At 38.1% G+C, this 13,010-nt stretch overlaps 1 protein-coding gene across 1 annotated transcript; it reads left to right on the forward strand.

Moving 5' to 3' along the window:
* Positions 1-4,146: 4,146 nt before the first annotated feature.
* Positions 4,147-12,786, forward strand: dpm1 (dolichyl-phosphate mannosyltransferase subunit 1, catalytic). The gene is made up of 9 exons (XM_085344820.1): positions 4,147-4,296; positions 4,517-4,616; positions 4,805-4,838; positions 4,926-5,002; positions 7,239-7,264; positions 8,331-8,426; positions 8,543-8,611; positions 8,764-8,878; positions 12,337-12,786. Exons 1-9 carry the CDS (start codon positions 4,166-4,168, stop codon positions 12,439-12,441), a joined length of 753 nt encoding a protein of 250 aa, XP_085200946.1. The 5' UTR covers positions 4,147-4,165; the 3' UTR covers positions 12,442-12,786.
* Positions 12,787-13,010: the final 224 nt, after the last annotated feature.

Here is a 13,010-nt window from a genome sequence, read left to right on the forward strand (position 1 = left end):
AGTGTGAACGTAGCCTACGTATTGAGTGCTGTACATGCTCATACTTTTCGTGTTCATACTTTTCAGTTGGCCAAGAGTTCAAAAAATCCTTTCTTTGTATTGGTCTTACGTAATATTCTAATTTTCTGAGATACTGGATTTGGCGTTTTCATTAGTTGTCAGTTATAATCATCAAAATTTTAAAAAATAAACACTTGAAATATATCAGTGTGGAATGAATGTATTCATTTTACAACTTTCACTTTTTGAATGGAATTAGTGCAGGTGTGGAGATATTTCTAGATGTTCTGGAAGTGTAGTTTTTTCATTATTTGCTTTTGTGGTATAGTCCTATATTAGCTGTTAAATGGCATTTATTAATATGATTGGATTTGACTTTAAGGTTTGAATTATGGTATTTCAAAGCAGCAAAACATTGGATCCTGGTTAAGTTGTATTTGTTTGTCTGATTGTTGAATTGTTTCTGTATTATTTTGTGTATTTTTCTTATAAGATTCGCAAGGGAAATGGCAGGACCACTGGGTTGCTTCTCAGAAGAAGATAGTCATAATAATACTTGTTTTTGTTGTGGTATAAAACTGTATTGCCTGCTTACAGGGCCATCCTTTTTGTGAAGCAGATCGCTGATTCACATCAAGGTCCAGCGTGCTGCAACTTGTCATTTCAACTGCTACAGCAAATGAAGTCTTTTAAAAGTTAGTCGTTCTCCTGTACTTCAGAGAAGAAAACGAACACAGCAAGTACAAAAACCTTAACTTACCACTAGGTAAAGATCACCCTGAGTGGCTTTAACTTGCATTATTCAATATTACAATATTGACCAAATAAATATTATGTTTTATTGCAGCTTGAAAAACTAATGGCCTTGGCTACAAACCACTGCTGCTTTCTGGAAAGAAGAGCAAAAAAGGAGAAATCAGATGTGAAATATTAACCCCTGGCTGCAGACTTACAGCCTTTGTCAAGGAATCCCTTCAGAAGATGTGCTGATGTTATCAGTACTGTTGTGAAGGTAAGATTCAGATCCTGCATTTTTAAAGTTATGATTTATGTTTTTGGTGTAAAAAAAAAAAGTTTCTTATGTTTACCTGTTAGAAGACCATTTTAGTGTAAAACCAGAAATTAAATCATCAATTCTCCCATTTTCACATAAGCCATCTTTAATGTCCTCTTCTCTGCCACTGTCACCAGAGTATCCAGCTTTATGCCAGCCACCTTGTTGATTAGTTTTTCCAGCCTGGATGAGTCCATCTTTGCTGTGCTGCTCCCCCAGCACACCACAGCATAGAATAGTACTCCAGCAACTGCCAACTGGTAAAACATCCTCAGGAGCTTCCTGCAGATGTTGAAAGACCTCAGTCTCCAGAGGAAGTACAGTCTGCTTTTTTTGCATGACCAGTCCAGTTTGTTGTCCACCCACAGCCCGAGGTATTGTACTAGTTGACCACCTCCATCTCCTCTCCCTCTATCTGAACTGGCAGTGGACCTGGTATGGACCTCCTAAAGTCCACAACCAGTGGTCTTTGAGGTGTTGAGTTGCAGGTGGTTTGTGGGACTCCATGTAACAAAATTCCTCAGAAGCCTCCTGTACTCCTCTACCTGAGCACCCTGTGGTGCTCCTGTGCTGCTGACCACAATGTCAGCCCTGATGTCCTTCAGCCTAATGTACTGTGGTCTGTTGGTGAGATTGTTGGCGATCCAAGCAACCTGGCAGGGGTCCACCTGCATCCTGTTCAGCTTTTCCTGGAGCAGACGGGGCCCTCAAAGGCACTCAAAGTCAAGAAACAGGATCCTGACCGTGCCTTTTCCCTTGTCCAGGCGTGAGCGGGCTGTGCTGCTTTCATCTCCTCTTTCACTTTGCTCCAGAAGGCCTCCTCCTTCATGTTGAGGACAGCTTTGACTTCCTGTGTTACCCACGGTTTTATTAGGATAACACCGTACCACCTTAGCAAGGGCGACCGCATCCACACAAAAGTTGACATAATAAGTATGACAGTGTGTCGCCGCCTCTGTCCTCACCATGTGGGATCAGAAGCACATCCCAGTCTGTGGTGTCATAGCAGTCTCTCAGAGCATCCTCCTTTTCTGGGGTCCATCTCCTAATGGAGCAGGTTGTGACAGGCTGCCTTTGGATGAGGAGTCCAAAGGCAATCTATCTATTGTATTGACATCATACCCTGCAGAATTAGAGACGAAGCAGCCGGGCTATGTAAAAAGCGTAAGGGGGCGTGTTCGCGGTCATGTCCAGAGACGCTCCACCACGAGTTACTACTGAGCAGACTCTGGCTCCAAAAGTGGAACATGGCAGCGCCCACAAGCGGGATATTTTGGCTTCATTTTCCCCCAATGGGAGGAAGTGCTGTCGCATCATTCATCTTTTTATACAGTAATTGGTTAGGACCAATCAGCCAAACAGCAATCTTCTCCTTAAGGAATTTCAAAAATATACAAAACAATATATATAACTTCATAAGTCGACAAAATAAAATCCAGAAAAATCATGTCGCTTTTCAGATTCATGATTCTTTCGGTTGCGTCATGAAGATGTTTTTTTCAAGTTCAAGTTTATACATTTAACCTTAGGTTGAGGTCTTTCATGTTTCTTTAACAAAAAAAATCCGTATTCAGAAATCTCTCTTCTATATGATGGTATGTGTGTGGAAATGTGTATGCGTGTCTGTGTGTGTACAACGGATCACACAGCAAGCATTTGTTTGGCCTGCTAATATGGCGCCTCAAGCAAAAATCCTGGCCACGCCCCATCCCTTAAGATCCCGCTCCAAAGTCCTGTTAACCTACAGATCTACAAAGAAGACGCTGCACTTTTAACTCTGAGGGAGATGGAGAATGAGCCCATTTCCAAAAAAAGTGGAGTGTGTTCCTTTAAGTACTATATTGTCAAAAACTAAAGTGTACACACATACACACACATACCATCGAATGGAAGACAGATTTCTGAATGAGGATTTTGTTTTTGTTAAAGAGACATGAAAGTGTACATAAACAGTTGTATCTTGTTTACTGTATCACTGACAGATAATTAATTTCAAAGTAAAGTTAATGCTACATTATAGTGAGATATTTTGTAATGTGAAATACTGTAAGCAAATGAATAAACAACCTCATTCTTGCTAGACCTTTGACTCAGATGTACATAAAACATTGTTACTTTTATTATTATTGTTATCATTATTATTATTTCACTAAATATATTTTAAATGATACTTTGATATACATTCTACTGTAAGGTTGTAAATGTATTTTCTTCGCCCTAAAATATCTTTTGAAATGTATTTTGGTCTGAAACTAATAAAGATCACACTAAAGTGATGGTTCATCATAGAAAGGAAGGCCTTCTCTGAATGAGACAAACTCAGAATCTGTGTCTTTCTTTTCTGGTTTAGAGACTTCAGGAACTTATTTTTTTCCATATATGATGATGATCATGATGAATGAATGCAGTACTGTAAGTGAAAGGCACTCTTGAGTTAAGAACACAGTATGGTATGTATTCCTCCCTCAGCTCCTTCCTCTCAGCTTGGCACCTATTCAGACACTCTTTGCACAGGAAGCTTTCTTTGACTAGGTAAAAGCTCTCTGAAATACTGACTGGTTTCTCAGTGGGTATCTTCTCAGCAATATTCCTGTCCATCTTGATACTCTCCAGCTACAAGTGGCAGCCGGGGCTGAATCTGTTATCAGAATGGCCAATGTGGCAGAGCTCCTTAATATATCTTAAGTCTATATACTGCAGAAATATACTAACCCTAAAGCTATAAAAACTATTGTTGTATGTGAAAAAAAAAAAGAAGATCCTTCAATCACTTTACTCTCTGGCTTAATTAGATAAACTCCCCCCCCCCCCCCCTCTCTAGCGTATGTGTATTGTATGTTCTGGCTAATGCTTGTTTGTTTGTTTGTTTGTTTCTCGTACACAATTTCTGGAAGTACAAAACCTTTAATGCAATACTGTTTAATTTTACTTTGTATTGTATTTAAAGATTAAATAAAGATCTTTAAAAAAAAACTGCACGAGATTAACGTTGCGTTTTTTGACATTTAGGTTCACACTCCACACCAGTTGGTGGCGGTAATGCACCATTTTGCTGTTTGCTAACCACCTATAAATAATATAAGGAAGAAGGAGCACAAGCTCAACGTCGCCATGGCAAGCAGGAAAACTTCCCGGCCAAACCGAGACAGCGGGGACAAATACTCAGTACTATTACCCACCTACAACGAAAGAGAAAACCTGCCTTTAATAGTGTGGCTGCTTGTCAAGTATTTCGGGGAAAGGTGAGTTACTGGGAACTAGCAAAGGCTTTCCGCTTGTGCTAGCTAACGGTGGAAGTCAATGATGAGCTGTCACTAAAGTAGTGTCAGCTGCTCGGCTTCAATGGGTCAGTGTAAGATTTCAAGAATATAAGAGCTGTAAGGGTAATGTTAAGCTTACTTATTGCTGCCGTATTCTTATATTTCATTTGCCTTTTGTTTTTGTTTTTTTGTTTTTTTGCAGTGGGTTTAACTACGAGATAATTGTTATTGACGACGGAAGCCCAGATGGGACACTGGAGGTGGCAGAACAGCTTCAGAAAGTCTATGGGGAGGACAAGATCGTAAGTATTAAAGCCGTAAAGATAGATATGTTACTTTAAGAAGTACCAACAGTACATCACGAAAGTTAGATACATTTATGAAATAAGAGCGCATTTTATATGTCATAACGTTGTTTTGCTTGGGAACTATTTGCCATAGTATTTACTGTCCATGCCAAAGGATTTACTTAAACTATTTTGTGTTTCAGCTGCTACGACCAAGAGCAAAAAAATTAGGCCTAGGTAAGTATTAAACTATGTCAAAATGAGTGTGTAAGCTTTAGTACATTTTGTTATCTGCTCATAAGAATGTTTGTCTTGCTTTCAAAGGCACTGCCTACATTCACGGCATGAAGCATGCTTCTGGGAACTTCATCATCATAATGGATGCAGATCTTTCCCATCATGTGAGTGGAGCATGTTTCAGTCATACTGTCTGTGTTCGTCTTTTAATTGCTTGACGACAGTAAGTGGTAAAATTCTACATGTCTAACTTACAGTCTCAACATCAACTCTTAAGGTTATCTTTCTGATTAAGAGGTTAATCGTATATCAGCAGTTACTTCTTTTAGATCGGCTGACAATTCGTTACCATTCCCTAAAGCAGGGGTCTCAAACTCGCAGCCCGGGAGCCACTTGCGTCCAGAGATGGGCAGTAACGCGTTACTTGTAACGTGTTACTGGTACTTCTTACTTGTAACGGGTTACAGTAATCCGATTACTTTTTTCAAGTAACGAGTAAAGGGATTACTATTGCAAAAACGGTCATTAGATTACCGTTACTTTCCCGTAGGAACGCTTCATTACTGCGTTATTAAAACGGTGATTGTTTTGCAAGAATGTCTCATGACAGTGACGTAAGCGAGTGCGACGTTCGTGACAACAGCTGTGTGCAGATCAACAATGGATAACATCGAGTGTGGGAGAGAGTATGAGCATGCAGCGTTTAAAGCGTGGAAGTACTGACCTTACTTTAAGTTTGATTCCATAAAAAGTGACAAAAACATTAGTGTCCATTGTGCATGGGAAGAAAACTTCTTTTTACAGCGAAAAAAGCCCCTAAACTTCCAAGCAAGCACTGAATGCGCTACCATGTAATGGGAAACTCACAGTGGAGATTCTTCCACTGAACGCTGCGGCACACCTGCACCAAGGCAAACCTCCGCCTAACCTACTCCTGCTTTACAGGTGAAAATGGAGCAAAAGGACCGCCAGTCTTTGACTTTATTTATTTTCTGCTGTGTTTTACTTGCATCTATTTGAAAGAATGAGTGTTAACACACAAAAAAAATTATTTTATGTGCTGGAATGTGCAGAAAATAGGTTTAAATATTAAACAAAGTTCTTCCAATGTTGCATATAATTACATTTTTGCTTGATGCATAAAGTTAAAAGATTAAAACTAATAAAACAAGTTTTAAAAAGAGACTTTTCCATTTGATTACATTTTGTATGATGGATTATGTAGAAAAAGTTGAATTGGGCTGAAAGATCTATCGCTTTATCACCTATTCAGGTTCGTGTTTTTAAAAAGTAACTAAGTAATTAATTACTTTTGAAGATAAGTAATCAGTAAAGTAACGGGATTACCTTTTTGGGGGAAGTAATCAGTAGTTAGTTACTGAGTACTTTTTTCAAGTAACTTGACCAACACTGCTTGCGTCCCACGTCACCCCTATTTGCGGCCCCGTATATTGACGTGAAGAAATAGAATGCAGTTTGGCTCTTGAAGTTACTGTTTGTTGTTGAGTGTTAATATAATAAGTTTTTTAAAAAGCAAAAAACTATTGGGGCAATCGTGACTCCAGAGTTGGGAGTTCGCCTTGTAAGGTTGCCGGTTCGAGTCCCGGCTTGGACAGTCTTGGTTGTTGTGTCCTTGGGCAAGACACTTCACCCGTTGCCTACTGGTGGTGGTCAGAGGGCCCGGTGGCGCCAGTGTCCGGCAGCCTCGCCTCTGTCAGTGCGCCCCAGGGTGGCTGTGGCTACAATGTAGCTTACCATCACCAGTGTGTGAATGTGTGTGTGAATGGGTGGATGACTGGTTGTGTAAAGCGCTTTGGGGTCCTTAGGGACTAGTAAAGCGCTATACAAATACAGGCCATTTACCATTTAATATGCAGACAACAAGAGCGAGTATAAACATGTTCAGGGATTGATTGACTGTGTTAGTTCAGTGAGAGAGTTATTTGTAAAGAAAACAATTTTCACCAGCACTGAAGAACTAATGTGTGAACTTATGTCTGCTTATTTGGTAGGTCAATGAAGGGCTAAAAAAATGTGTATTCACATTTGCAGTTTTGTCTTGTTACACAATATTTGAAATTTAAAAAACAAACAAACGAAACACTACATTTTCAGAAATATTTGTGGGTGTTTTCAGGTTTGTTTGTTATTGTACTACTTGAACACTAAAGTGGCCCTCCAATGAAATGACCGTACCAGCAGTGGCCCACAGCTCATTTAAGTTTGAGACCTGCCCTGAAGCCTAAAACGTCAATTGTTCTTACCTACAAACCAGCAAGATACCAGGTTACTGGTATACATTCTGCCATTTCTAATGTGCCTAAAATGTTATGTACAACATGTTCTCTGTCTGCTATTTCTTGTCAGCAATAATCTTAATGTTTTTCTTTTCCATTTCAGCCCAAGTTTATCCCAGAGTTTATTCAGTAAGTGTCTCTGAATTCCCATTTCCTATATTTTTATTTCTGTAGAGCCAGACTTACCTGGCTGGATTTTAGGGACCAATGCCAGTGGTGATTTACAGGGAATAAAGAAAGAATCTACAGTTGTGAAACGGGGGGGGGGGGGGGAAAGCTGGGATATGGTGGACTGAAAATCAGTGGCGACAGAACTGCAAACACTGTGATGAAATATGAGGAAACTTGGATTTTTTTTTTTTTTTTTATTTTAAATTCTAATCATCATCAACATATGAGAAGTCAAGGTAGCGCTTGAGTGTCTACAGACACCAGTGAATCTGTGCATGGCTGCATGTTGTTGTTTTTTTTTGTTGTTTTTTTTAAGAATGCCAATGATTTTTAGGCTACATTTAAGGTGGTTACACCCAAATATTCACTTCTAAACTTCTCAGAATTGTACAAATTATGTTTTGGCACAACTCCAATAGGCACCAACAACACAAGCATGATGGAGAGGTTCAGCTGAATAACTGAAATCCATGTAGGTGTGATGTAGCAGTGAGCTGTGTGATGTAGCTGTGTGCTGCAGCAGCTACAGCATTTTGAATTTCATCACAAATTCTGCTTTAGAGTAATGTGCGCGCTGCCTTTATGTGAAGCCAATGCTCATCTACATTCTTTCTAATGGCCAGCAGGGGGCAGTTCTTTTGGATGCAAAAAGACTTGCTTTTGTACTGGGTCATAGGAAACCAAGCCTCACTGTCTGCATGTTGTGTATGAAAAGAGTAAAGTGTTGGTTCAGGTAACATATGTTGATACATACAGCACAGTCACAGAATAGCAAACAAGTGTTAATGTTAGACATAACCTGAGTAAATAAAAAAATTAATTGTTTGTTGATCTGACGGATGTAGAGAGAAAAACTTTGCACAGCACTGTTTGTCTGTCATAGCTCAGTATCAGCCAAATATTTCAGCTAACAAATACTAAATCAGCTCCAAGAGATTAATATTTGTTCAGTACCTCTGCCTCGGATGACAGTTTTTAGTGTCTTTCCTTTATTTCAAATACCTTTTTGTTTCTGTTATGTCAGGAAGCAGAAGGAAGGCAATTACGACCTGGTTTCTGGTACTCGATACCGAGGGAACGGAGGGGTTTACGGCTGGGACCTTCGCAGGAAACTCATCAGGTCACTACGGGTTAACACTTTGTAATCAGTTTCCACTCACCTAATAGGCAAGAGGCTGACGTTTTATATTTCTTCATTTTTTTTTTTTCTCCTCCCCTTCCTCCTCTTGTTCACAGTCGGGGGGCCAACTTTTTGGCTCAGGTGTTGTTGAGACCTGGTGCTTCAGATCTCACAGGCAGCTTCAGGTAATTGGTGTTACTGTTGTGATGCTGTGAATTAAGTGCTACTGACTCTTACATTAGAGCTGTATTTTCTTTCACTACTGCTGTGTTTATTTTTATTTTTTTTTGTTATTGTTTATTTATTTTATTTATTTTCCTCCACTGACTGACTTCAGACTATACAAGAAAAAGGTGCTGGAGAGTCTTGTTGAGCAGTGTGTGTCCAAAGGCTACGTCTTTCAGATGGAAATGATCGTCCGAGCCAGACAACTCAACTACACAATCGGAGAGGTGAGGTTCTCTCTCTCTCTCTCTCTCTCTTTTTCTCTCTCTCTCTCTCTCTCTCTCTCTCTCTCTCTCTCTCTCTCTCTCTCTCTCTCTCTCTCTCTCTCTCTCTCTCTCTCTCTCTCTCTCTCTCTCTCTCTCTCTCTCTCTCTCTCTCTCTCTCTCTCTCTCTCTCTCTCTCTCTCTTTTTTTATTTTTTTTTTTTTTTTATTTTTTTATTAATGTGTTTAATTTTCAGGTAGTTCAGTGTGAGAGAAATCATTTGTGTGTCATTCGTTCTCTTGTTTGTTTGTTTCTTTAAGTTGAGGATTAAAAATTGGGGATTAAAGAAAATGTGGGTTTTTTTTTGTTATTCATGTCTTTTGAGTGCTTTTTTCCTCTTGATTTTATGCTAATAGAAAAATGAAAGCCAAGAAAACGATTTGATTCTCATATTTAATCAGTCTGATTTGTGTGAGCAGGAAGCTGCTGACTTGTTTAAAGGAGTAATAAGTATCTCTTCTTTTTTTTTTTTTTTTTTAATGATTTACAGTTTTTGGCTTGCTATTGGGAGCTTTAAAACTGCATTCTGCTTCATTACTCACTTTTAGAAGTGCTGTAATAAATTTTAAAACCAGTTTTTAGGGCAATTTCACAGCTTTGTCTGTGTCCAGACCACATAGCTTCAAAACCAATATGCGTATATGGGTCATATACACACAGAAATAGACTTCATAGCATGTTTGAGACGTGTGTGTGTGTGTGTGTGTGTGTGTGTGTGTGTGTGTGTGTGTGTGTGTGTGTGTGTTTTTTTTTTTTTTTTTTTTTTTTTTTTTTTTTTTTTTTTAAATATAGGATAGAGGAGCAATTTAAAAAAATAAAATAAAATCTGCATTAAATATCCTATTAGAGCAGGTGTAGCTTAAAAGCCACTACTCTTGCTAGAAGGTATACAGTGACATTTATGGGTTAGTCAGATGACAGTCGCTCTTTTTCTCTGGCTCGATGACTGTGGTACTCATGCTGAAAACACTGTGTCCTCACTGATTTGTTTTACTTATAATATGCTTTAATTGTGATAGAAAGTCTCTTTATTTTATTTATTTATTTTTAGTCTGTGCTTTTGTTGTTATGTACTTTTGGCTATTTATTATTTCCCTAGGGATTTTCACAGTGGATAGAAGTGCATGAGTTCTACAGCAGAGGGGTATACTATGAAACAAGTTCAACACAGCCAGCTTTCATTGTGTTAAGTAGTGTGAAAAAAATCTAAAACTGCTTTCAGCATGCTCACATAAAACGAGGTGTTTGACACGTCATGTGACTCTTCTGCTTACAAAGATCCCTTTGAATAACATTATTAGACGATGATGATGATGATAAATTGGTCATTTAAAATCTATAAAAACATAAGAGTGAAATGCAGCACTGTTGCAGATAATTTATGCTGTAGAAGTTATTAATCTTGGGATTTAGTGCACAGAGCAGTAAAATAAACATTTTAATTTAAGGGAATTATTTTAATGATGAGCGCGCCTTCGGTGCTGCTGTTTACTTCTGTTTTCTAGTAGCTGCAATTCCAGGAGTGTAAAATAGTTAGCAGTAGATCAGAATCAAATATAAAAACATTTAACTCCAAATTAATACATGCATTAATTCATTCCCATAACATGCACATAGGAAATGTGTTCTATATCCATAATAACTACTCTCAGCTCCTCCAATGTCACAAAGAGTCACTGCAGCTTGTAGCTCCGCAATATGTGATTCTGCAGTTTTCTTTCCTAACACAACGAGAGAGGGATTTGAGTCTTTTGTTCAGCCTTTTTCCTGTTGAACAAGTGTGTTAACTGCTACACTGTGAAATCACCCAAGCAGAGGATCCATATTGCACTTAAAACATGACGTGAATAATAGAATCTGTGAAAATTTCCGGCAGTTTTAAACCGAAACCCTGAACACAACTCGCTCCCAAGCAGGTTGTGTGTTCAGCATAAGTTACCATGGTGATTTAGCCAGGTAAAAAGAGATCCACTTTCACCCACAGAAACCTCAGACTTTAAGCTCCAGATAGCTCGCTAAGAACTTGATTTTCCCTCTTATTACACCCCTCAAGAGTGCAGTAACTTGTACACTCCTTGAGGCTGACTTTGTGCCTCCTTCTGGTATCAAACCCATGATGTCCACACTATGGAGTCACTTCCTGTAGTTTAGGTAAAGTTAAATATTATCTCAGTGTTCATGTACCGTAAATCCCAGACTACAGAGCGCAAATGATTAAAAGCCGCATGCTCTAATTTTAGAAAGAGAATCAATTTTGTACTTGTACAGGCCGCACCGGTTTTTAAGCCGTATGCTTATTACACGTGAGGATTTTTAACATTTAATTTAATCTGTAAGGTAACATAAACATGGTAACATAAACGTTATGGTAACATACAAAAATACATACTGCAAGTGCTTTTTTTTTTTTTTTTTTTTTTTTTTTTTTCCTCGAACAGCGCCTGTAACGGTATACGTACGTATCAGTAACGCGCTAATTACGTTGCTTATGGGTTTTTTTTTATGGAACAGTGCACATACAACATTACAAAAATGTATACCGTATATATACTACTTATCAATTTTATTGGTCTACTGTTATCAGGCAAAATGTTTTTGGCCGCATGGAAAAAAAAAAATGCATTAGCCGCACGTCAGTATAAGCCGCAGTGTTCACAGTGTTGGGGGGGGGGGGAAGTAGCGGCTTATGACCCAAAAACTACGGTAATTTCTTTTCTGAAAGCTTCATTTTTATTTCAGTTAAGATTTTTTTTATTTTTTTTTTTTTAAATGCTTTTAGTTTTTGGTTCAGTTTTAGCCATCTATATTTACCATGTGCAGAGACAATTTGACACAGTTTCACATTTGTGAAGTTATTATTTTGTTATATTAAACATATAAAACAGGTCTAGGTCAAATGTATGTGTGTGTGTATGTGTGTGTGTGTGTATATATATATATATATATGTGTATGTATATATATGTGTGTATGTATGTGTGTGTATGTGTGTATATGTGTATATGTGTGTGTGTGTGTGTGTGTGTGTGTGTGTGTGTGTGTATAAATAAAAATCTTATACAGTTTTTATCTGTCTTGTATGAAAAGCATACAAGAGTGAAAACACATAAGATCCCTTGAAAAATTATATAATGAAACTTGTATGTTTTGTATACTTACTAAAAAACTATATGAAAGTAATGAGAAAGTGGCCACTTTCATGAGTAAATCATATGTTTTTACTATTTCTCTTCCATATGGGCACCTACAGACAGTTTTCTAGATATGAATAAAGTCTGCTTTTTAAGCTAAAGGAAGTGTTCAGAATAAATTAAACTAATGTTAACTCTTCTCTTAACTAGTGAATCCTCTGATTTTTTTTATTTTATTTATTTTTTTATTTTTTTTTTTTTCTTGTAAAACAAATCTGTTGTTCTTCCAACAGGTACCCATTTCCTTTGTGGACCGAGTTTATGGAGAGTCCAAACTAGGAGGGAATGAGATCGTATCGTACGCAAAGGGACTGCTCATGCTTTTTGCCACAACATGATCAGTTTGTAAAATCCACAGGCCTGTAGTCTTACTGTGTTTAATACAATTCTGATAGAACTGTAATGAGGAAGGGGGGAAAAAAACTCCACTTGCCTGTGGTCAGACAGCAAATACCAAGGGAGACGTCTCTCCCTGTTAGGTGTAAATATAAAAGAAGTCCCTGTCAGTAGACCTTCAAGAATACAAAAGAAACATAGTGCTTTACATTCCCATCATCCTCTTTAATCAGTTTCTGGCAAAGCGTCTCATCACTCTGCATTAACAAGCTGTCACATGACTTAAAGTGCACACTGAAGTGCTCCACCTATGCTTGATTGTATAGAATTAAACTGTTTTTTTTTATCACTGGCCTTGAGAGATTTTTTTTTCCTTTTGGGATGCAGGCAGCTTCTCTTACTGATGTTCTTTAAGGAGTTTAAAGCCTGAAATAAACATGATTGTTTATTAATATTTTGGACACAGAACCTCCGAGATTTTTTAGTAAATTGGGTTTTTCCTGATAATTGTTGTAGTAGTGACTCTATACGGCCCTTATGGAAGTTTAACTCTGTCATTCTCAACAAATAA

The sequence above is a fragment of the Diplotaxodon limnothrissa genome, linkage group LG20 (assembly GCF_057381915.1).
Source record: "Diplotaxodon limnothrissa isolate DT_005_m linkage group LG20, D_limnothrissa_male_GT1.1, whole genome shotgun sequence".
NCBI lineage: Eukaryota > Metazoa > Chordata > Actinopteri > Cichliformes > Cichlidae > Diplotaxodon > Diplotaxodon limnothrissa.